Source organism: Oenanthe melanoleuca, chromosome 8 (assembly GCF_029582105.1).
Source record: "Oenanthe melanoleuca isolate GR-GAL-2019-014 chromosome 8, OMel1.0, whole genome shotgun sequence".
In the NCBI taxonomy this organism is placed as follows: Eukaryota; Metazoa; Chordata; class Aves; order Passeriformes; family Muscicapidae; genus Oenanthe; species Oenanthe melanoleuca.
The window spans coordinates 19,460,675-19,483,385 of NC_079342.1; the positions used below are offsets into that span (position 1 = coordinate 19,460,675).

General features: G+C 41.8%; 1 protein-coding gene across 1 annotated transcript in view; it reads right to left on the reverse strand.

Moving 5' to 3' along the window:
* Positions 1–4,684: 4,684 nt before the first annotated feature.
* The window catches only part of TRABD2B (TraB domain containing 2B), a 261,638-nt gene continuing 243,611 nt past the window's right edge, over positions 4,685–22,711 (reverse strand). Inside the window, exons 7-8 of the mRNA XM_056498084.1 lie at positions 4,781–7,526; positions 4,685–4,749 (exon numbers count right to left, since the gene is read on the reverse strand). Coding sequence (XP_056354059.1) covers positions 7,304–7,526 — 223 coding nt within the window. The 3' untranslated portion in view covers positions 4,685–4,749; positions 4,781–7,303. The remainder of the gene's footprint in view (positions 4,750–4,780; positions 7,527–22,711) is intronic.

A 22,711-nucleotide genomic window follows, 5' to 3' on the forward strand; every position in this document is an offset into this window, starting at 1 on the left:
CACAGCCAGAGAACTCAGCCAGCATTGTCCATCCTTCAGTCCACAGCCTGTGTTGGTGAACTAATGGCTCCTGATAGGATCCTTCTGGTTGAGAGATGATATCACAGGTTATATCTGTGTCCACTTTAGCTCTGGACTGTTGCTAAGAGAAAAACAATTCTTGGCAAATTCCTGGGAGTGCTTGCCTCCTCCAGTTTGGATGAGGACTGCTCAACACAGATGGGTAGGTGTGAGCTTCTGTCTCTTCGCCTTCTGAGAATTGTTTTCGCCAGTGGAAAACTGAAGATGATAGTGCTACCATTAAAAATGAGGTGAATGCTCAGGCTAACATGAGTGGGTGGAAAGGACTTCAAACAGGATGAATCTGGGGACAAACCTACCCTTGCCAAGACAAACAGCTGCAGAGAGCTGCAGGAAAGGAAAAGGGCACTGCTGTTTAAAATGATTCAGTCACACAGGGCTGATTGAGGCCGTGTATCCATCAATTTATAACAAAAATCAATGGCTGTCATATGGAGAAAGAAAAGGAACATCACCTGTCACACAGGAGGACTGGAGAACTGATATCATCAGGACAACAAACTGATATTCCATAGGACAATAGAGATTTAGGATGAGCGCAAAGCAGAAAGCTCTCACTCTCTTTGCTACATCTGTCTTTGATTTTCTCTGCCTCTATCTGCCTGCTGTTGATGTTTTCTCACATTATCTTGGTCCCTTAGTTCAAGGTGCATTTCATTCCAAGCAGGCAGGGAGCTCCAGGTGTGAACGAGGGCTGTGAGCATGAACTCCCTGTCGCAGTTATTATTGTTACCATTCCTCTGAAACCAGCCTGGTGGAGGTTTGGCTCTGTGGAATTTGTTCTGCCGTTTTAGTATCCTTGTTAAATGTGGAAAATGGAATGCAAGTGGAATGAAAATGTGGGAAGTGGAATGAAGTGCAGTGCTTTGCACGATGGCTTGCACCCAAAGGTGCAGCCTTAGCTAATGAAGTGCTGGCATGCTGTGGAGCAAGATGTTTGAGATTGCAGGAGTGGGACCTGCTGCTCAAATGAATCAGGTGTTCAGGACTCACTGATCTTCTTTGTAATGGGAGAAACTGTATATTAAAAAAGTCAATACAGAATTTTCAGTGCTCTGTATAGTTTCAATGTTGTTCATTTTAAGACCCCAGTGATATTCAGTAATTGTATCCCCACCATCCAGCTATTTAGCAATCTGGACACATACAATTTTTCCTATTACTATTGTTTCCATTACTGGCAGTACACTTGTGGATGTCTGGCTATTTTTGTCTTTGACACCCCCTGCATACATCTAACTGGGCACAGATATTTTAATACACTTTTCAGTGGTTCCCTGTGCTCCAGCTGAGCCCCTGGAGATGTTATGGAGCCCCTTTGTGTGTGTTGGATGAACACACCTCTGGGATGAGTCTGGAGCAGACAACTGCCATGACATTAAGCTGAACTCCAGCTTTCCCCCAGTCTGGCAGGATGTGTTCAGTCCGTCCACAAATCAGGTGCAGCTCGTTCCTTCTCCAGTGGCATTCATTGCACAAGCAATGGTGTGTTTTCTCTCAGATGTGCTGCCTCAAATACATTTGCCAGGGCCAGGAATAGCCCATGGCTGGACCACACAGACTCTCCAGATGGGCTGACGCTCCAAAGATAGGATGGCAAGCAGCCTTGGCATTCTGGTTGGTATTTCAATAGATGAACTCTTTTTAGCTTTGTTTTTCAAAAGTTGCCCTTCTGTTTTGCAACAGGCCCTTCCTGTGCCATGTTTAGCTCATTCAAACCAGCTCCAATTTTTATACCTCCCACTGCATTTCCTACAGTGGATATTTCTAAACCAGCTTTGCTGGTGGAGTCCTCTCCAAATGGTGTGTGAAAGACCAAATGATTTAGCACATAATTAAGAAGTAAACAATGATCAGCAAGAAGTCTGCAGTGTCAGTTACAAGGCATGGCTTGTAGGATGCAAGAAAAAGCAGTATGCCAAGAAAAATGAATGAATCTGTGTGTCTGTATCTTGATGTGGAGAGGCAGCTTCTGCTCCATCCCCAATGGAGACACAGTTCAGTGGGAATTTTTTTTTTTTTTTAAATTTTGCCAGTGGCAACAACAGAGGTTCAAAGGACACCAATGGAGAAAAGTTTCCTGCAGCCACCAGGAGTGAGCATGGATGCTCCACCTGGGTTTTTGCACACACTCCAGCTGGTTTGTGTGGAAGGGCTCATTTCCTGGCCCTACTGCCCCTTGTGCCAGAGCAGAGATGGTTCTGTGCTTCCCAGCACTAGGGCTTGAGGTCTAACACCAGTGACAGGAACTCCAAGGCCTGCAGTGCTGTTTCACAGTACCCAGGCAAATGGAAAGAATCGAGACACACAAGATTATTGTGCTATGGATTTATAATAACATTTTATTAATATATTATGCTACAAAAATATTTTGATAAAATAATATTAGAAAGCATCTTTTTATTACACTCTTCAAAACAGTTCACAAAAGCAGGAGGCGGAACAGGAAAAAATATCTGAAATATATCTGAATTGAAAACTGACAAAAATGCAATTTGAATTTCAATGTAAGCACGGATCTGCAGAATGGTTCATCAGTCCTGTAGAAGGAAAGTATTGCCTACTTATTGCAAAGACCTCTCTGCCTGTAGCTAGATTAAGGTGCCTCCTGAAATGTTAGTCACAGGAAAGGCTGAATTTGAGTTGGGACAGCACACAGGCACCACACACACGTAAATGCACACACACACACACACCCACACACACACACCCCACCATCTCAAACTTCAGCAAATTATCTTTCTGCTTCAGTTAAGCTGAAACATGCTTAAATTGAAGCTGAGTTTTAGCATACTCCATGGAACATTGATCACTTCAGAGATATGACAAGACCATATAATTTTTGGATATAATACAGAAATACGGTACTAAGCAAAGTTTGGCATGGTAACACTTATGCTGAGATAATAACTTTGGCACTTTGGTTTCTCTAACATAAATATAATGGGAAATTCCTCCCTAACAGTGGTATATGGTAATGACTGAGTCATATCATTTGACTAATCAATGCACTAAACATAGATTAAGTTCTCCCTCTTTCCATCTCTCTCTTTCTCCACAATTGTATATTGAAGAACTTAGATAAATATACAACTCTGTACCTTGGGTGTTCCTAAATTACAGTGGAGCTTGGAGGAATGGGAAGTTGAACAAAGCAGATTTTTGACACCTGTAGAAAGCATGGTTATCATAAATCATGTTCATCATTTATTGCCAGAAGACGTATTGCATTATTCAACAGCTCGAGGGACTGAAGAGAAACTACATCAGTCATAAAATATAAAATACCTTCAGTCCCAGCTTACTGACTGGTTCTTCAAGTGGCAGTGCATGTTAACATAGTATCTGTAGTTAAGCAAGAAAAGGATTAAAACACTGAAAGAGGAGATTGGATTTGTTGCTGATGATATGAAATTATTTATTCCACCAGGGCAAGATCTTGGCATATACTCGACATTTGTTTGCAATGCTAGTTACATTTAATGTGAACTGTGTTGGTGTCTCTTGTAGCTGAGTTGAATCAGTGGCCATTGAGCTTTGGACTCATCCAAAGTGGTGTCCTAGACTGCCAGACACTGGGTGGCTCTCCTGATTCTCTTCCTCAGAGACAAACAGGATCAGCAGAGTTGGCTACTATTTGTGGTGGCCATGAATGTTTTTGCTAAATCTGCTGCTCTTGGAATCTCGTGATAACAAGGGAATCTGTGCTTTCCTTTGGAAGAAAGAGTTGAGTCAGTTTTTAGTTTTCTGAGAAACCCACAGAGGAAACTGAAGCCCCCTGAAGCTGGTAGTCAGTGTTGCTTCCAGAGCATGTATCAGATCTGGTGCAGATTTTAAACTGATGGTTTAGAAAATTATTATGAATTCAGAAATCATGATCCATTGTGACAGGGTGCATGTCTGTGCTAACCACTACTACTGTGTTTTAATTAATTCTGGGCTGCCATAGCTGATTAGTGAACAACTAACAGTGAGGGTTCATCATCCAGCTCTGCTCTGCAAACAGATCCTGTATTGAAGAAAGTGACCCTAAATCACATTGTAGGGTAAGACAAGAAAATAAGTGTTTGGTTAGAGATCTGTGCTGAAGCCATTCATGTGGGGTTCCTGAGCTGAAATCTACAGAAACCTACTTAACCTTTAAGCCATGTTTCCTCCCTGAGCTGGAGAGAGCTCAGATTGCTGGGAGAGCTGCTTTTAGGAGGCAAAAATCAGGTGTGCAGACCCCAAATCCAAGAGACACCTTGCTCTGACATCTGCACTGCACAAATGTGGGGTACCAGCACAAGGCTTCCAGTAAAATTCATTAATTTCCCAAAATTACAGACAAAATGCCAGGAAATGCAAAGATGTTAAAACACATATACAACTTTGATGTCCAAGCCATTTACATCCTGTGATAGCCAAAACATACCAGAGTATCTGAGTTAATGAATATTGAATATTACTGTCCAGTGCAGGAGCGACTCAGAAAACCTCACTGGTGATAAAAGTGACTATTCTGTGCAGCACAATGGCAGCTGGGAGAGATTTGTGTACTCCTAATATTAAAAAAAAAAAACAAACAAAAAAAAAAAAAAAACAAAAAAAAAAACCCCAAATCCCCAGAGGTTTATGGAGAAAGCCACAGATTTGGAAACTTCAGACTCGTGATTTCTAGTCTTGGTCCTGTCATTGGGTTTTCCTTACACTCTTGGACAAGTTATTTCTGTTTTCTGCTCTTTTTTCTTTCCCTTACCTTTACATGGTTTTGGCTATTTCTACTGTAGGTTTTCCAACACCTGGAATTATTCCTGGGATAGTACCACAGTATAATTTCTGGACATGATCCGGTTACAACAAATAAAATTCAATGGGTTCTGGTTTGTTGGCTGTTCACTTTTACTATGTAACTTATCATCACTCTTAATATTTATCTACCTTATTTCCAGTTACATTCTTGTAAATAAGACATTATAATTCAGTTTTCATCTCTGCCTTGAACACATCAAGAGAACCAATAATCTTTTTAAAATGCATTAATGTTGAATTTGAAGGTCTCTTAAACCATTCTATTCAAATGAAAGCATTTCTAGAGTAATAGCTCAAATAAAACCAAAATGAAAGTTCTCAAAATATGTTTCCAATATCCATCTCTGTGCAATAAATATTATGCAAGGTGAATGGCTTATGTCCAAAACTAACATCTCTAATCTTTTGCTAGCCAAAATACACAATATGAAAGTATGCATGGGGTCTGTTTGAATCTCACATTTGGGGCAAAGCTCAAAGTTTTCTATTCAGCCTTATCAAACTGTTGTACTAAAAAAAAAAAAAAAATGAAAAAGTCTTATAGCACTCTGGGCTATTCCCCACTTAAATTGACCAGAAACCTACACACTCTGCTGTCAAAAATAGAGCAAAGTTGGAAGGAAGTTACCTGTATTATCCCTGGCCTTTGCAAGGCAATAGGCTGGCATGCATGATGGAAATGCTCAGTATTTCATCCTGAAATCCTGTGAATTTTGTAGCCTAGTTACTTTCTAACTTACTTTCCTGAAATAACTGGTATGACAACAAGCAAACAGTGAATTCTGAACTCTCTCTCACTGCAGAGTCTTGCATGGAATCATCAGCAGCTCCAGAGACCAGGCTGTAGGGCTGCTGGGAAACTTAGAAGTTTGTTTTCAGCCAGAATTTTATCAGTAATGTTATTATAATTATCACCATTATCTTTTTTCCAGGGTAGAAGCACTGTTTTTGCATGAAGAAAAGTATTGCATTTTTCTGATTTTAAGACTTCTTTTCTAAATAAGATGTTTTTATCACATAGCTTTAATTTTTGTAGATGACTTAGCAAAAAACTCCACTATTTCAACCAAAACTCATTTTCTAAACTCTTGTATCCAAGAGATTTTTTCATCATGTTCTGGTGGTGAAAAAACATCTACATACTTTTAAAATGCAATAATTTTTAAGATGGCACTGTTTTTTTTCCCCCATAGATGTTGTAAATCTCATTGCTCAAAACCAGGTGTTTGGATAGGGAGCACATTTGTCAGTGAGGGTAAGGTGTCATGACTTTTCCATCTCAGTCAGGCACCATAGTCTAAAAATGGAAAAATGTTCTGCATGTCTCCATAACATGGAGGTTAGTTTGATTCCCGTAGTATTGAGCAGATTTTGGATAAGACATAATTATTTCAGCACAGAGATATCAGCTCTATCATGGTAGTAAGAGAAAGAGGAATTTGTAGATGTTTTTTGCCTCCAGGTTGTCCATGGGAATTAATACAACAGGACACTACATGTTTATAATCTAGAGACAGACCAATTTCTCTTCTCATTTATGCTCAAATAGGTTGTAGGCTTATGCTTATATAAAATGAGAGACAGAAAAAAATAATTCCAAGTAGGATTATTCCAGACTTTAAAAGCATTTTTTTATTAAGAAAAAGGCGTCTTAATTTATGTTAGCTGGTGAATTAATCTCAGGGCAAAGAAGGAAACTGGTAATTTCCAAAGAAGTTAAATAGTTTAGTTAAAGAAAACAGGGGGAATGTAGAGGATTATCCTGACTAATGACTTACTAAGTCATGTAAAAATAACTGGCATTTTAGATTGTGGCAGCTAAAGAGTTAAGAATGCATTTATTTTCCTAATGGGCACATGCCCCAGAGAGCAGGATCTGCTTTATTCAATGTAAGCTATGCTAATGAGATAAAAGAAGTAAAATAAAGAATTTCAGCAGAAATGTACTTATTGGACAGTTGCTGTAAAATGTTATGGTTAAAGAAACAAAGAAAGCATTCATTGGTGTCAGTTCAGACTATTGCAGAGTTGTCAGAAAACAAATATAGAAAATATTAATTTATCTGTTTCACCATCGCTACTGATTAATAGGGATGTTATTAACATATACAACAAGAAAAATAAGTTTACCGGTCGAATAAATACATTTTTTCTTTTTCTTTTTTTTTCTTTATATGAACATGTCTATTTTACAAAACCCCATAGCACTATGGGAAATAAAGATCCTTCTACAAAAAGAAGATGTAAGTCAGTGTTACAATAAAGCTTTAGAGTTTCAAAATGTATCTGGGCAAAGAGACAAATTCAGCTAGAAGGCACTACTGAGTCACTGAGAAGGTCCAGCTTGTAACTGTTGTTGTCTTAAACTCCAATTCGTTCATAAATTATCTCTCTTCTCTGTTTCAAGGGGTTGCATGTGACACTAAGGTGGTCAGGAGGGCTGCAGCAGGTTCAGGAGGAAAGAAGCTATGGCCATGCAGAGAGGAAATGTTACTGATGGCCAAGGAAGGCTGGCTGGGGCTGAGCTCGTGGGCTGGGGCTGGGCTGGGCGCTCGGGACGTGGCCTCTGATCCAGCTGGTTGGAAATCCAGATGGGAGGTTTGACTGTGATGTACCCATTGGTTATCCTGATATAGGAAGGCAACGTGGTGGTGCTGGAAGAAAACACAAGAGAAGGAAATTAAACAGAACCCTTATCTTTGCTTTGTGAACTGCCATCTCAAGCGGTAGCAACCACAACGGCAATTCCAATTATATTATTTATTATTATTATTATTATTATTATTATTATTATTATTATTATTATTATTATTATTATTATTATTATTATTATTATTTACACACATCAGACACCAAGGACAGAGCCAGAGACTGATAACTGCAATGATGTGGAAACACTACAGATCCAGGATGTCCCTCAGCTTCTGGCTGCTGACAAAATACAGCCAAATGAGGAACTGCTCTCAATGTAACTGACTTACTGCACTCCATTTTGAAGCATCCATTGCTGGCCAGCATCAGAGATTGTGCCAAATGTATCCTTGTGCTGATACAGATGACCTTGTTTTTATGTCCTTTCTTCCCACCAAAGGTCTGAAAATTTGCCATGTCTCAGTGATGTCTCTTATTCACCACGGATCACATACTGAGTCCAGGAGGCTCCAGAATACATCCCTTCCCTTTTGCACAAGCCTTAAAGAACTTCTCAGGATCCCCTTACACAACTGATAACCTTGAGCAAGGGACACTGAGCAGGTTCATTTCTTTCCCTGGCTTGAAGCCATTTTGGATCAAATCACAAAGCCAAAACCAGACTCAGTCACTGTAAGGTTCCCTGACTGTGGATTTGACTCAATAGCAGTGTGATTGCTTATTGATTGTAGCTTGAGTTAGTACTTTGATTTGAATTTGCAGGTTGGAATTCATCATGAATCCCATGACACTGGAGGTCAAAAAGGTCCATTTCCAATTGATTTGGAAGTTTAAGTTGTAATCTCCATTTCATAAAATGCCCCCATTGAATCCATTACTGGATGATCCATAATCCACCAGTTGTCAGGGAGCAGCACAACCAAGCATGCAAACTGCACAGGGTGGATTTTGGACTTAAACCCAAGACATTCTGCTTAGAAGTGAGGAGAAAAATGGCAAGCTCCTCTTAAAAAAATGTGACACTAATACTTGTAGATTCTCTAAATCTTCCATAAAGGAGATTTGGAGGCACTGAAAATGACCCTCAGATAATTTTTAATGGGGTAAGAAGCTATGCAGTCCTATAAATATTTAGCTACAGTATCCAAGGTCTTGACCTTGGAAGAAAAAGGATGTGTCTTGCATAATTTCAGATAAAAGGAATAACATCTTATTTCAGATTCATTCACAGAAACAGAATTTAGAAGAACTAAAGTTTTTTTGTTTTTTCTGTCTAAGCAATACCAAGATAGATTTTAGCTCAGATGCTTCCTACTGAGAAGATCAGAGCCCACCCTGAAGAGGGCATTGGTCAACATCAAATCCCATGGACAATCCCTGAACATGACACTTCACCCTGAGCTTTGGGAGAATCACTTCATTTCTTGCCTCATCCTTTATACTGTCACCACAGCTTCTGGGTGGGATAGTCATTCTGCTAGAAGTGATCTTAACTAATGTGCAACAAATTAGAGTGAAAAGAGAAGGCAGTTGAATTAAAGACATAGGAATTGCTTCATGGGAGCAGATAATCCATCTAACCAGTATTAGTATTCTTACACTGAGGAGCACTGCTTGTTCCAGAGCAGCAATCTGCTGTGAACACAGAACTTTGAAATCAAGGCTTGTTGGAGGAAGTTCTCTGAATTCCCATGGTGAGTGGTTGGTTTATTCTTGAAGTGATGATACAAGACACCCACTTTAGAGTTCCTGCTACATTGCAGAACTGCTGCAGTCACTGGATGCAGAGAGCTGATCTGCAATAACTAATGCTGCTGTTTCCAATCTGCCTGGCAGGAATGGCACTGGGCTAGGCACTGTGTGGCCACTGTGACATCAGCACGAGCAGCCTTCCCACAGTGAACACAATGCACCATTGAAGCAAACTTCTGACAAAAAGAGGTACTACAAGCTCTGAGGAATCCAACACAAATGCAGTCATGCTTCAATTTCTGATCTAGATCTCATTTATCCTGCTGAGTGATGATATGGTGCACGGGTCTGGTAGCACTGACAGTGGGATCACAACTCAGGTTCTTCCCTTATACCTGGTTTCCCTCAGGTAAGCATAGGCAGGTGTTTGTCCTCATCTTTTGGTACTGATTGTCACGTTAAAGAACTACAAAATTTTGCCCTAAATTAAATTTTAAACTACAAGGAGGGTATGATTTTAAATTTTAGTAAAAAAAATTATCACCAAAATGCCATTCAGACTTCCTGTTTTGTGTGTATCCTCTTGACACATTCTATGGGCTTAATCCTCCAGTGAGATTAAAGCTTCCCTTGCACAAACTCTCTTTCTACTCCTCAGGGATGTTCTGTGCACACAGGCTGGCCAGGGAACCTGTAAAAGCATCACAAGCCCACTCATCAGCCAGCCACATCTAAGGGATTCATAAAGCAGCCTTAAATCAACATTTTATGTTTCTGTAGGATGTTTCTGTGTTCAAGTCAACTTCCATAAGTGTTATGGTTTTTTTTGTTTTTTTTTTTTTTTTTTGGTGGGATGGGGTTTTTTGTTGTTGTTTGGTTGTTTTTGTTGATTTTCTTTTCTCCATTATTCAAAGACCTGAGAATTGTTGACCACTTCTCCTTAGTTAATGCGATTATTTTCTGTTTTCAAGACATTACATTTGTATAAAAGCATTCTTGTTAAGATAAATTCTGTTAGGCGGGGTTGTTTGTTTTCAGAACTTCTTGAGTACTTTACAAGAGAAAAACAGTGTATTTCCACTAATGTGTACAAAGCATTTGCTGATAGCAAATGAATCACACTTTATCCATACCAAACGTTTTCTTAATGTACTTTTAGCTGACTGCCAAGGTGCTTTAGAGATATTTAAAGAGAATGATCCCTTTTGCTAAATGCTGCAAAACCTCTGGTCCCAGTTTGTAAAGAGGCTGTTTCTGCAGTGCATGGGGAGAGAAACCTTTCCAGAAGCTGGACCACCTCATTCCAGGGCAGGTCTCTAGGGGGCCTTACTCTTGCTCAGGGTCTTTCACTTCTTAGGCATTACAGAGGGGCCCTGGAGAGCCAGGTTGGATTATAGCCTAATCTTAGAGGTGGCCCTGGTGTCAGGAGATGACTTCTGCAAACTCCCTCTGAGCACGTTTGCATGTGCACGTAGGATCTCACTGACCCTTGGACATTCCCTAAGGATGAAGCTGAGTCCCCTGAACTCAACCAGAAACCTTCCTTGGGGAGGATTTGAGCGTTCCTGAAATGAACACAGAAAATAATAAAAATGAATCACAGATCTATGGGATAATAATCTAAATTATTATCACGTCTTCTCTTGCCAGACCAGGATATTCTGTATTTCAGCCTTTTGTGTCTGATAAAAATATCTTTAATACAACATTCCACATGATCTGTGGTTAACAGGCAAGCACTGGCTCTGCTGTTCATACCTCTCTTTTTTGCTTCTGTGTATGGGATTGCTTTAAAAACTTGGAAGACTCCAGGTACGTTTTAGCCAAATGACCTGCGGTATCATATTCATGAGCTTGTTCTTTTGATCAGATAATAGGGCAGTTTTTCAAATCAGTGCATTACTCATACATTGTCTTACCATCATTAGAATGTGTAAAACTTTCCCCAAATATGGGGCCTCAGGCACAGGCTTTGTGCACATATTCTACTGAATGCAATTACATGATTTAAATCCTCTAAGCTGGGGGTGTGCTGAAGCACCTTGATGATTTGGAAGCATCTGAAAGCTGAAAAATAAAGCAAATGCACAAGTAGCCAATTGAGGGAATTTCTGCTCTGGTTTGTCTTGTGAGGACTTCGAAGGGAGCTCACAAATTGATTTTTAGCATGACTCAGTTCATCCATGTAAGCAGGGTTCATCTGACCACAGCAGAAGGACACAGGTTAGGACCAGGAGAGTCTTTCTGGCCCATCTGCCCCAGACACAGGAACAAGATCTGAACCCCTCCTGACATGTATGTCTCATCTAGTCTCAAAAAAACCAGTGATAATGATGGCAATTATCACTGATAATTCCAGAGTCTATCCAGACATCACCATTCTGATGCCCAGAATTACTGCCTTATATCTCACCCAATCTCCCTTGTTACAGTGTAAGGTCATGACTTGTCCTGTCCCCATGGACAGGTTTGTTCCTTTCCTCTTCTCAGCAGCCTTTCACGTATTTTGAAGATTTAACCATGTTTCACCTCACCTTTCTCTTTTTAAACAAACAATTACTTCCAGCTTTCTTTGCAAGTCCTCAAGTGCTTTCCCTCTATCTTTTCCTCTGCTCTGCCCTGGCTCTGATCCATGTTTTTTCTGGAATGAGATGCTCCAAACAGGAAACAGTAGGCTTAGGTGAGATCCCACCAGCCCTGTGCTTGGCGCAGTAGGTACCACTGCCTCTATATCTGCAAAGTGCATGAAAAACAGGCAGTCTCCAAGAGGACAGACAGTATTGGCACTGCTTTTGCCCCCAAAGTCCAAACCACCATTATGATCCCAGGAACTGTTCTGAAGCTCATGGAAAACTGATGGTTCTCTGAGGGGGTGAGCACCAACCCAATTATTGTGATATTTCTATCCATTTTCAATCTGCTCCCGTGCCTTGGTCCCAACGTGGTTCTGTTCAGGGTAACTCTTTCAAGTATTACTTACAAAGTGTTTAGGGATTTTTCTGGATCAAAGGAGCTATGTAAACACAAGACAACTATTTTTAATAAATGTAAGCAAATGTTGACTCAGAGAGCCTTTCTTACAATAGCATCTGATGAAAGAAGCTAGATTGAAACCTGAAAAATGCATGTTTCAATTGAAAACCTAAAAAGCTAGTAAAGTGAAAGAAAATTTTTGAGTAAATACAATAATGACTGTTTTGCATTTGTGATTTGATGTTAACCTTATGATGGCTAGGGGTTTTCTTAAGTGATATTAAGCATATGCTTCCTGTTTCTTTTCAAACAAGATTTGCCCTACTTTTTTTTTTTTTTTCCTTTTTATTTAATGAACAGATGTGAAAGGACTGATCACATTATTTTTCTGGTGATCAGAAATAATGTTCTGCAAGTGAAGACAATTATTCTTGGAACTAACCAGGCCTATTTATGTCACCAAAATTTATTCATCAAGATTTGAAAAATACATCTGCTTGAAGTGCTGGGACCAACCCGTTGCAGTCTGTAAATGAGCTGGCTGGCAAGAAGTCTGACCACACATTTTAAGGAAAAGAATAGATGCTCAATCAAGAGTTAAAAAAAGTATGTTGGGGGGTAAAAAATCCACTACAAAAATATCATAAAGATTTAACTTTGAAGACAACTAGAGTAGCCTCAAAAAGGGAACATGAAGTCCCCATCTCCCGAAATGTTCATATTGTTATTTAATGTGTTTCTGGAAGGGATTCCTTAGATCAACACAGGCTCTCTTCCCCCCATCTATCTCTTCATCATTGCCTTCCTTACAGACACTATTCTTGCAGTCTGAGGGATAAATCCTGCAGGAGTCCTGTGGTCCCAGACGAGCAGGACTGTGAGCACACGAGTTCTTCCAGCACAAGTATTCACATACCTACAACTCAGCACATCCTAAAGCCCTTGGTGGGACCAAGGCCAAGAGGCTCATGCTTTCACAAGGTTCAGTTCATTAAAAAAAAAATAAAAATAATCCAACCTGGATCTGATTAGAGAATCCAGTTTTTGTCCAGAGAAGGCCACTGCTTATTTGCAGTAGTGTAGTAAACTGCCTTAGCATGTCTGAGTAAGCACTATCACACACTGGTTTGGGGCCAGCAGAGAAGATCTGGCATGAGCCAAAGAAGAGCCTTCTCCCTGCTATTTTTTGGTTACCTCAGCATCAATGGGAGCCTGGATTTCTGGCTGTGTCCCCCAGTGCAAGCAGCACAGCCCCAGCCACATGGGACAGAGGGGTCAGCAACAGCACAGGGAGCATTTCCACAGCCCTTCACTGGGAAGGCACAATTTTCACCAGGCAGTGGCTCTGAAAGCTGTGAGCAGCATGCCATGGTCACGAGCCACAGTCACCAGGCACTGAAATGCAGCTGGGGAGCAGGACACTGCACACAAGGATGGGACACTTAAATGTGCCACTAAGGAGAAACACAGGCAGTTCTTCAGCTGACCCAGCCCTCAGTAGGATCTAAAAGGTGGCATTGATTGTGGTCATGTCATGCAGGCTTGTAGCCAGAGCTATTCAGCTGTGTCCCTGCTACAGCTTGTAGGGAACAAGACATCTCCAGAGGAAGTCCTTTCCCCACTAAGGCATGTCTCCAAGGTTGGTGAGATGAGCTGCTTCTAAAGATCTCTGTCTCTGGAATTCAGGTCTCCTGAATCCCAACCAAGCTCTGTCTCACTGGGGGCTCTGAGTGGTAGGGATGGGTTCCCAAACTGGGTTGGGACAGCAGGGTGGGGGAGAGGAAAACTGCTGATTCTGCAGTGCACAAAGCAGCTGGTGCTGGGACACAGCTCCCCTCTGCAGCCCTGCAGCTGCTCTCCCTTCTGTGGGTCCTGCCTCTGGAGTTTGACACGAAGGAGGAAAAGGTGGCTCCCTTGGATCAGGGGCTCCAGGGGGGCCATGGTGGTGTAAGCAGCAGCAGGCTCAGTGCTGAAATGCAGCTGAGATTCCTCTGGTGCAGTTTTGGGGCCCCCTCAGGATGGGCTGTGGGCTGGAAGCCAGGAGATTTGGTTTTTATCCCCGAGTCACCGCTGAGGAACCATCAAAAGCTCGTTAAATCACTTTACTGCTACGGCTCCCCTGACTGTGCTCTGAGGCAGGACCTTGGAGCCTTGGTGTGACACCACCAGCATTAACACAACCTGAAGTGTTTTGCAGGCTCTCGCTCTGATTTGCAGGTCCCAATGACTCAGGCCACCTGCAAAACATCTCTGTGATGACAAATTCAGCCCTGGAGAGACACTGACCTGCAGAGAGGCTGAGCAGAGGCGTCCTAAAGCCACAGGTGGGTCATGTTGTTAAAGCAAAGTGGATCATCTGCTGTGGGCCCACGGGGGGGACAGGGATGGATGGGACAGGCTGTGTCTGAGACAGGGAAAGGGGAGTTTGCTGTCACAGCAATGCAGCCTGAGGGATCAGGAACACAGTGAGGCAGAGGTGCATCCAGCAGGTAGGGAATGAGCAGGTGAGAAACAACTCCAGCACAGCCCAAGGACCCTTTTCTGAGATGAACTTCCAGTCTGTGGGAAGGATTCCTGTACCTCATGTTCATATTTAACTTTCCCCACCCCCAGAGGAGACTGTGCATGGCTCTTCTCAATGTCCTGCCCCAAAGTCCTTTAGGAAAACCCAGTGAATACAAATCCTGCACCCACACCTGTGGCAGAATCAGGCCTGCTGCTCCTTTCCAGACAACTGCAGAATGGTGTAAAAACACAGAATGTTGTAAAAACCAACAACCTTTGAAGCACACCCTCTGAGTAATTACCCCATTCCCATCTAATGACTAAAAGATGTTATATTCCTCTCTGATATAGCAACAACAAAGATTTTGACCTTATTAAAACCAGCCCATCAGGAAACTGCATGTCATCCTTAAAAAAAAAAAAAAAGCCAAAAAAGAGGTAAAAAAAAGAAATTAAATTCTTTAAAATCCCTGTGAACAGTAATTCAAGATATTGTAGCTGAAGACCCATGATTTGTAGTAGTGTCTGGGTGGTCCTGAGACAGGAGATGACAGCATTAGCTCTTTCCTTTGCCCTTCTCAGAAATGCTTTGATGATTCTCTAATATCCTAAGAATATCCCCTGTGCTCTGCAGCGGGACGAGGCAATCACAGAGCCAGGATAATGCATCCCAGTTTTACCCAGGCCCTTGCTAAGAGGGATAGCTCAGAGCCCTTTGTTCCACCAGCTCTGCACTGACATCTGAGCCAGGGTGTGCTCACCACAGTCTGAGGAGTGATGTGGGCTCCAAACCATGCCCAAGTTCACCCCACCCACTGCACACATCTGGCTGTGTACCTGATTTGTGTGTGTGATTAAGGCACTCATCATCACAGCTCCAATAACCATGGGCTTGTTCCACTGCTCCTTGGACAGATAATGACTGCATTATTGCAGCCAAAGTAAGCAAGAACATCAAGGGCACAAACACAGATGGGCTTAGTATTGGAAAATTCAGCCAGTGAAGATTTTTGGGCAACCTGCTGATACACAACACATAAGGAGTTAATTTGATGGAGCTGCAACCAGGTGGTTTTGAACCAAATCCCAAGCATGAGCAGAGTATCTGTTTTTTGCCTGTATTTTGCAAACTGCCTGCTCTCACCAATACAGCCCCAGATGCAAAATAATTTATATTTTTGGGGTGGTCAAAACTGTAATCCATATTTTACATCTCAAGCTCAACCTTTCAATTAATTAAAACCAGAGTGACTCGCTCTGCCCTTTCCTCTGTGTACTCAAGTGTTTGTTTGGCATTGTGTGGGCCCTATGGCTCAAATATTTTTTGCAGATGCACAGAATTAACCATACATGTTTAGATGTGCTTGGGGAACACATTCATTTGTAGAGATGTATATACTTGACCCTGTCACTTTTTTGTTAAACACTGTAAAAGATATCAACTTTCCCCTCCAGATTTTAAAATGATTTAGAATAGGTGGTAGTGGGGAAATACCTAACACATCCTGTCAAATTAAGTATTTTTTCGGAGACTGTTCTCTAAGATAAAATTATTTCAGCTATAGAGATGTCTGTGCAATGTATTAAGGAACAGAATGAACAATCAAAATATAAACTAGCTTAAATGGATGTCCAATATACTGCATTTTTCCACTTGATTTTAATTTTCTTTTTCCTTCTCCCTGTTCTTTTTCCATCTCCACATAATGTTTTTTTTCTTTGCTTAGTCTGTATCACATTTTTCTTTCTAATTCACTGAGCTCACTTTCTTGCTCACTGCTTGTATTTTTCCAATGTCTCTGTTAGTAAGAATAATTAAGGTTGGGTCAGATCTTTGAACCTGTTATTTGGAGCAGTATTGAATTCAAGCTTATACCACTGAATAAAAGCACTGGCCTCTTTTTCTTGCAAATAGACTCACACATAAAATAAAAAAAAGGTTCACAGAGCACATCTACCAGGCACATTGAAGTCTGCATTGGCCACAAGGTTTGTGTTCCTCCTGCTGCTGGCAAAGCAAATATGGTGAGAGCAGTCACAGCACAAGCTCCTTCTTCTCAAGAAGGTACAAACCCTCTGAAAGCCTGGAGATGCCATCAGTGGCTCATAAAAAGCTGCTTGCTGGCCTGCAGGGCTGCAAGGACTGAAAAACCTTTCCCTGCCAGGTGTCACAGCCCAGACCCTGGAGTGTCTCTGCAGACCTGAGCTTCAGAGAGCTGGTGTGCAGCACATCTCTCCATGGCTCTGCCACATCCTGGCACCCAGCAGCTCCCAGGCACTAAGCCTGGCTCCCTCAGCCTGGGCTTGGGCCCCAGGTATAAAGCTCACTTTGTTCACTTAAGTTATTCAGGAATTGTGAAGAGGCGATCTGAGCGAAACCTGAATTTGGCCTGGCATTTTCATAATTGCAGGAACCCGGCTTTTACAGCATTAAAACCATATGAATTCAAATAAATCCTATTTCTCATTCATCCCAGTGAGTCACTGGACTTAGACCAAAGCTGCCCTTTGGGATCCTGCTGGGTTTCCACTCCTGGGAGTGTAAGGGAATTCAATTTCCTCCTGATTCACTCCACAATGAATCTTATTAGATACCACAATAGAACTGTGCTTAAACCCCTCCCATAAAGCAGCTGCCCACCATAATAGTACTGTGGCCTTACTCCCTGTCATACTTTTCCTCACTTCATTTTCCAGGGCATGAAACTCACTAGTCAGAAGGGGAACAGCAGAATCAGAAATAAATCCCACATCCTTTACCTTTTTCCTCTGGACTTTTTCCCCTGACAGTGTTGTGTGTTTGCACTTCCACTGAATTTTAAAAACATTTCTCTTTCTTTACGGTAACTCACTGGAAGATGAATTTTTTTGTATTTTATGGATTTTATATAACTTTGCTAAGAGGAACAGCAGATTTGCAGTTTTCAGGGCTTAGGTACTGCTAGATATGTAGGGCACTCAAATAAAAAATTCCAGCTTGGGGTTGTAGAATTTGAGAAGATTTATTTTGGCATTTTTTCCCTTGCTAAAGGAAAAACCTCTGTATTCAGAACTGCAATACAGGAGTGCAGGTGCTTTACTACCCATTCATGTGTTTGAGGAATCCAACTCAGTCTGGGCATGAGCCCATTCAGCACTTTTTAGTGTCTGCAACTGCAGTCAACCTTGAGTTAACACAAAACACACTCCTCACCCACCCTAAATTCAGGGTACATGTGCTACTGGGTATTGAATTTTCTCTGCCTGTTAAACCAGACAACTGATTTTTCAGCTGAGTGAATATAAAGACTTTGTAGAGCTGTTTTAAAATGCAGCTCAGGTTTAGAGGAATTACCTGAGGGTACTGAGTGCACTTTCCCATCCTATCTGTTTGATAAGAGCCAGATAATTTTTGTGTGTGTGTATGCAAAGATAACATGCCATGAGGAGTCATTGTGAAAGATTCCAAGAAGCCAATGCTCAGAACATCTGGCTAGTGAAAGCCCTGGACATGGAAAATATAAATGTCAAGGCTCATATTTATAAATTGGAAGGGCCATGATGACATCTGCTAACAAGGATTCTTCCAGAGCCCCTTTGGTTCTTCAGAGGCAACAACAAAAACGTGCATGGATCACATGCATGGCCTGCCCTTCCTTTCAGGAACACACACTCCAATAACACACAAATGCTCTGTTCTCACAGCACAGAAATACAAGTGTTTGCAAACCTCACAGCAAAGCTCTTGCATACCAGACCACAGTGGGACACACACTGCTGGAACAGGCTAAAAATAGCTGGGGAAAAAGCCTTGCATTAACACAGAAGACAGTCAAACTCACTTAGTGTTAACCCTTTCAGTGAAATAAGCACCCTTCCTCTCTGCCTCACTTTACAGGAGTTACTTTGTACTATAAATCTAATCCTGAAGCCTTGCTTTTATGACTGAGTAGTTGTGGATGTGAATCTCAAGACTTTAAACAAAGTCTAACCTATTTGACCATGGTAGCTCAACTCTAACATTAAAACAAACTACAGGTAAAAGAAATGCGATCCTATATTTGTAACCACAGGCACATTTTCTTCAGCTTAGTGCCAAATAAGTTCATTTCTGATGTCTGAGAAATATAAAACTGATCCAATGCATGAGCATAAAGGTTTTGCTAATGACTTATTATTGTAGGAGTAGAGACCACAGTTCACCCCAATGCTCTTGGCACTGGCCACCACCACAGAGGCTTCCCACAAGGCTGCCAAGTTGTCAAGAGAAGGAAAAGCATCAGCAGAAAGAGCCTGGGCTGCTTTATGATAGCCATGAATTTAGCAATGAATGGATTCCATGCTGTCTGTCCAGCCTGCAGTACAGCTGGACACACATACACCTGTATGAAAATGGTAGGAAAAGCAAAGATGATGAAGTAACATGGAGGAGATGCATCTCCTGGTCAAAAAATGAAGGAGAAGGATGCCTAGCTCTGCCTCCCACATAATGCAGTCTGCATTAATGCCAGGTGACAGGGATATATGAGATACAAGTGAGACATGTCTCCATCTCAAAGAGAGTCTGCTGAAGGCTGCAGGCTCCAAAATACCCCACTTTAATGGGCATGGACAGACTGCAGAGTGAAATGAGGTGTTTGTGTGATCACAGCCTCCTGCAAAGTGAGCTCAGAGAGGTGGAGGTGAGTGCAGCAGATCAAGATGCAGGAGGGGTCCCTCCCTAATCCTTCCTCCAGGGCCCACACAAGCATGTGCAGCCAGAGTTTAAAAAGGCAGACACAAAGAGCACTAGAGAAAGAGAATATTTAAGCAGGAAATGGAGAAAGATGGAACTGAAAAGTTAACAGGTTGTAGAAGTCCTGGCAGAGGATGAGGAAATGAGGCTACACTGGCAGAGAAACAGCACAACAAGTGGAGATCACAGAGGAAGGAATAACCTAAACTCAGCTGCTGCTGCTTCTTGAAACTGAATCCTAAGAAAACATTTTGTTTGTTCTGCATAAGACAGATCTTAGGCAGCTTAACAAAGTCAGCAGTTGTAGGGCTGTGTCCAGCCCCAGTCAGAAATACATCAAGCTGGGACAGATATAAATAGATATTATGGACTATCTTTACTCAACACATATCAAACTAGAATTAGAAAACAGGAAGGGAAAATAAAGCTCTTCATAGGCTCCATAAAACATCTTGCACTGTATTTTCAATCTTAATCAGCATTGAGGAGGAAAGAGCAGAAAGTGCTCTTGGATATCCAGTGCTGAAAAATACCTCATCGTTCAAAAATCCTAACTTGTGTGCTCCAATTTTGTTACTCATTCGCCTTCAGAAATATGGATTTAATATTCATGATGGATTTAAATTTCACTAAAATAAAATACCTAACGCATTACCAATAGAGAATTTAGTTTAATGAAACAAAACTGAAATCTATACACAAATTATGTTTCCAAAAGGCTTCTGTGTTCTTTAATGATTTTACTCTCAGGTATTTATAGCTTTCATTAAAACAGTGTTTGCATACAGCTTCATATGAATTTGTCATACTGGTGCTGAGACACTTAAGTAATAGTGAAAGTAAACATGCAAGGCTTTTGCTTGTTTTTCTCTAATTTTATCTGCTTTTGTTTCATCCCAGAGTGACAGCACATTATTAAGAACAACAGAACAAAGTAAAACACACGGATCTTTTTGTGTGTTTAGCAGGTAGAAGTGAGGCTGTACATCTTTTCAGCCCCATCTGGAGGATAACAAATGAACTCTTTGACTTTACGAGGGGAAAGGAGTTATCAGTCACAGCCAGCTGACAGGGAAGGTCTATTAGCACAGAGATGCTACAGGTTTGGACATGAATGTCAGGACTTCCCCTTGTTACTGAAATGCTTTAGAGAGCTGAGGCCAGGTTCCCCAGCTTTAATTAATATATTCTGTGCACTCTGACCAACCTGATAATCCAAGAAGCCTCAATGAAAACCATCTTGGGAGGGAGGATATGTCATCACCGTATCATTTGTTACAGTTGGGAGATTTACTTCGTTTTTACTGTGCTGAGTTACACTGTGCTCCTATTTTACTTTCACTGGAGGGCTCGTGTACCTGGGCTGTGCAAAGGGCTTGGTGACAGAACTGCCAGAGCCAGTGCTTGTTTAAAGGAGGCATTGAGCCATCTGCTCACCTTCAGGGGGAATCAAATGGAAACAGGAAAAAACTAAGAGGGGGAACATGCAGTATTCCGTACACTTGGCTCTCTGCTCAGGAGGAGATGAGGATGCCTTCACAGAAGCAAGATGGCATGGCTGAGAGAGGCAGGCAGTGCTGGGACACTGTATATCCACCAGGGTTCAAAAAAATTGGGCAAACTCAAAGCAGAATTTAGGCCAGTACAAAATATAAAGGTTCACCTTCCACAAAGGAACCAGGAGAGAGCATTTGTCCAGGAGGTGTTTTGGGACCACTCAGTGCTCTTGCACCCAAACTGACTGACCCAGAAGCTCTTCTGATGATTGCAGATATTTGTATGCCAAGCCCTGGATCCTGGGGGCACTCACTGTGATCAGGGAAGATTCCCAAGAAGGAAATCCTGTGGGAGAACAGTGAAGGAAACAGAAGTGCTGGAAGAAAGTCAAGGGGCCACACAACCCAGTGAAGCCCCAGTTTCAGTGAGGTGGGACAAGGGAGGGAAGGTGGGGCTCCTTCACACCCACACTCCTGCTGCTGGAGCAATCCCACAGGGACACAGGTTCACTAAAAGATGGAGAGGTCCTGAAGCTGTGTCCTCACCCCTGGCTGGACACAGGGAAATCAGTGCAAAGGTGACACTGCTCCCTTGTCTGCACAGGCTGGAGGAGCCAGTGATCCCCCTCCCCATGAGCATCAGGAGCCACTCCCTGAGCAGTGTCCTGACCAGGGAGGCAGACAGGGTAATTTAAACAAACAAGGCCCCAGTGATGGAAATTTCAAGCTCAAAGCTACCATATGGAGGGAAATCATCTGACCACAATTTACCTGTTAGACTTCAAAGGTGTCTAGGTCTCCTCTAAATAAAAGCAGTCTTTTCTTTAATGAAGTTAAGTACTGTATTTCAGCACCATGTGTTGTGAAAAGGAAGCAATTTGGATTAATTTACTGAAATTTACCTTTCAGATGCAGTTAAGTGGAATTAAAAGTTTGTCTGAGCTGACAGAGTTCTGTTTTCCATCACTGCATTGTCTTGAAAGAAAGGATAACAGGCTAAGTGCTTAAATTCCATCCAAACTGATAAGGTTCACTCTGTACAGGCAAACTCAGTGTAGTTTATTACATATTGTCTCCCTTCATCCATCACTGCTATACATTTTTTCTCCCCCTAAAACAACTGCTTCTTCCAAAATAAATTGATATTTGTGATGTTATTGCATTCATCTGAGGTTGAATAGTCTGCAAAGGGCTATCAGAGAGCTGCCATTTCTACTTACAGGGAGAATTAATTTCATTTCCCACTAATGGCAGCTTCTGCAGGGCTGAGCTTACATCTGGGACTGGAATTTCTTTTCTTCTCTTCTGAGAACAATTCCTTTCCCTTAATTTCTTTCCTGTTGAAGTATGTGTGTCCTTAGCCTCTTTCCAAACCCCACCTTCACCCAGATCTCCTCATCAGTGGGAATTAACTTGTCCATTACACCCTCTCATCTTTTTTTCTTCCCACCACTGTACTTCTCCCTTTCACACCCCCCAGCTGCCATTGCTCCTTCCAAACCTCACCCCTCCCACAACACCCTCCCAGTTAATAACTCCCCTCCCTCCTTTTTCCCAGTAGCTTTCCTCCCCCATTGCCTTAGGTCCCAGGATAACTCCCCCCAGCAGCTGGGAGAGGTTCTCTTCTCCTGGGCTGGTTTTGTTGGTAGCCTTGAACCACTTACCTGCTACAACAAAGCTGCAATCCTGACCTGCCCTTCACTCTGAAACCTCCCAGGCACTTCTCTATTCTTTCAATTAACTGAGCATCTCGTCATGAAAAGCCAGTGAATGATCTGTAATTAATTATTTATATTACATGGGGGAG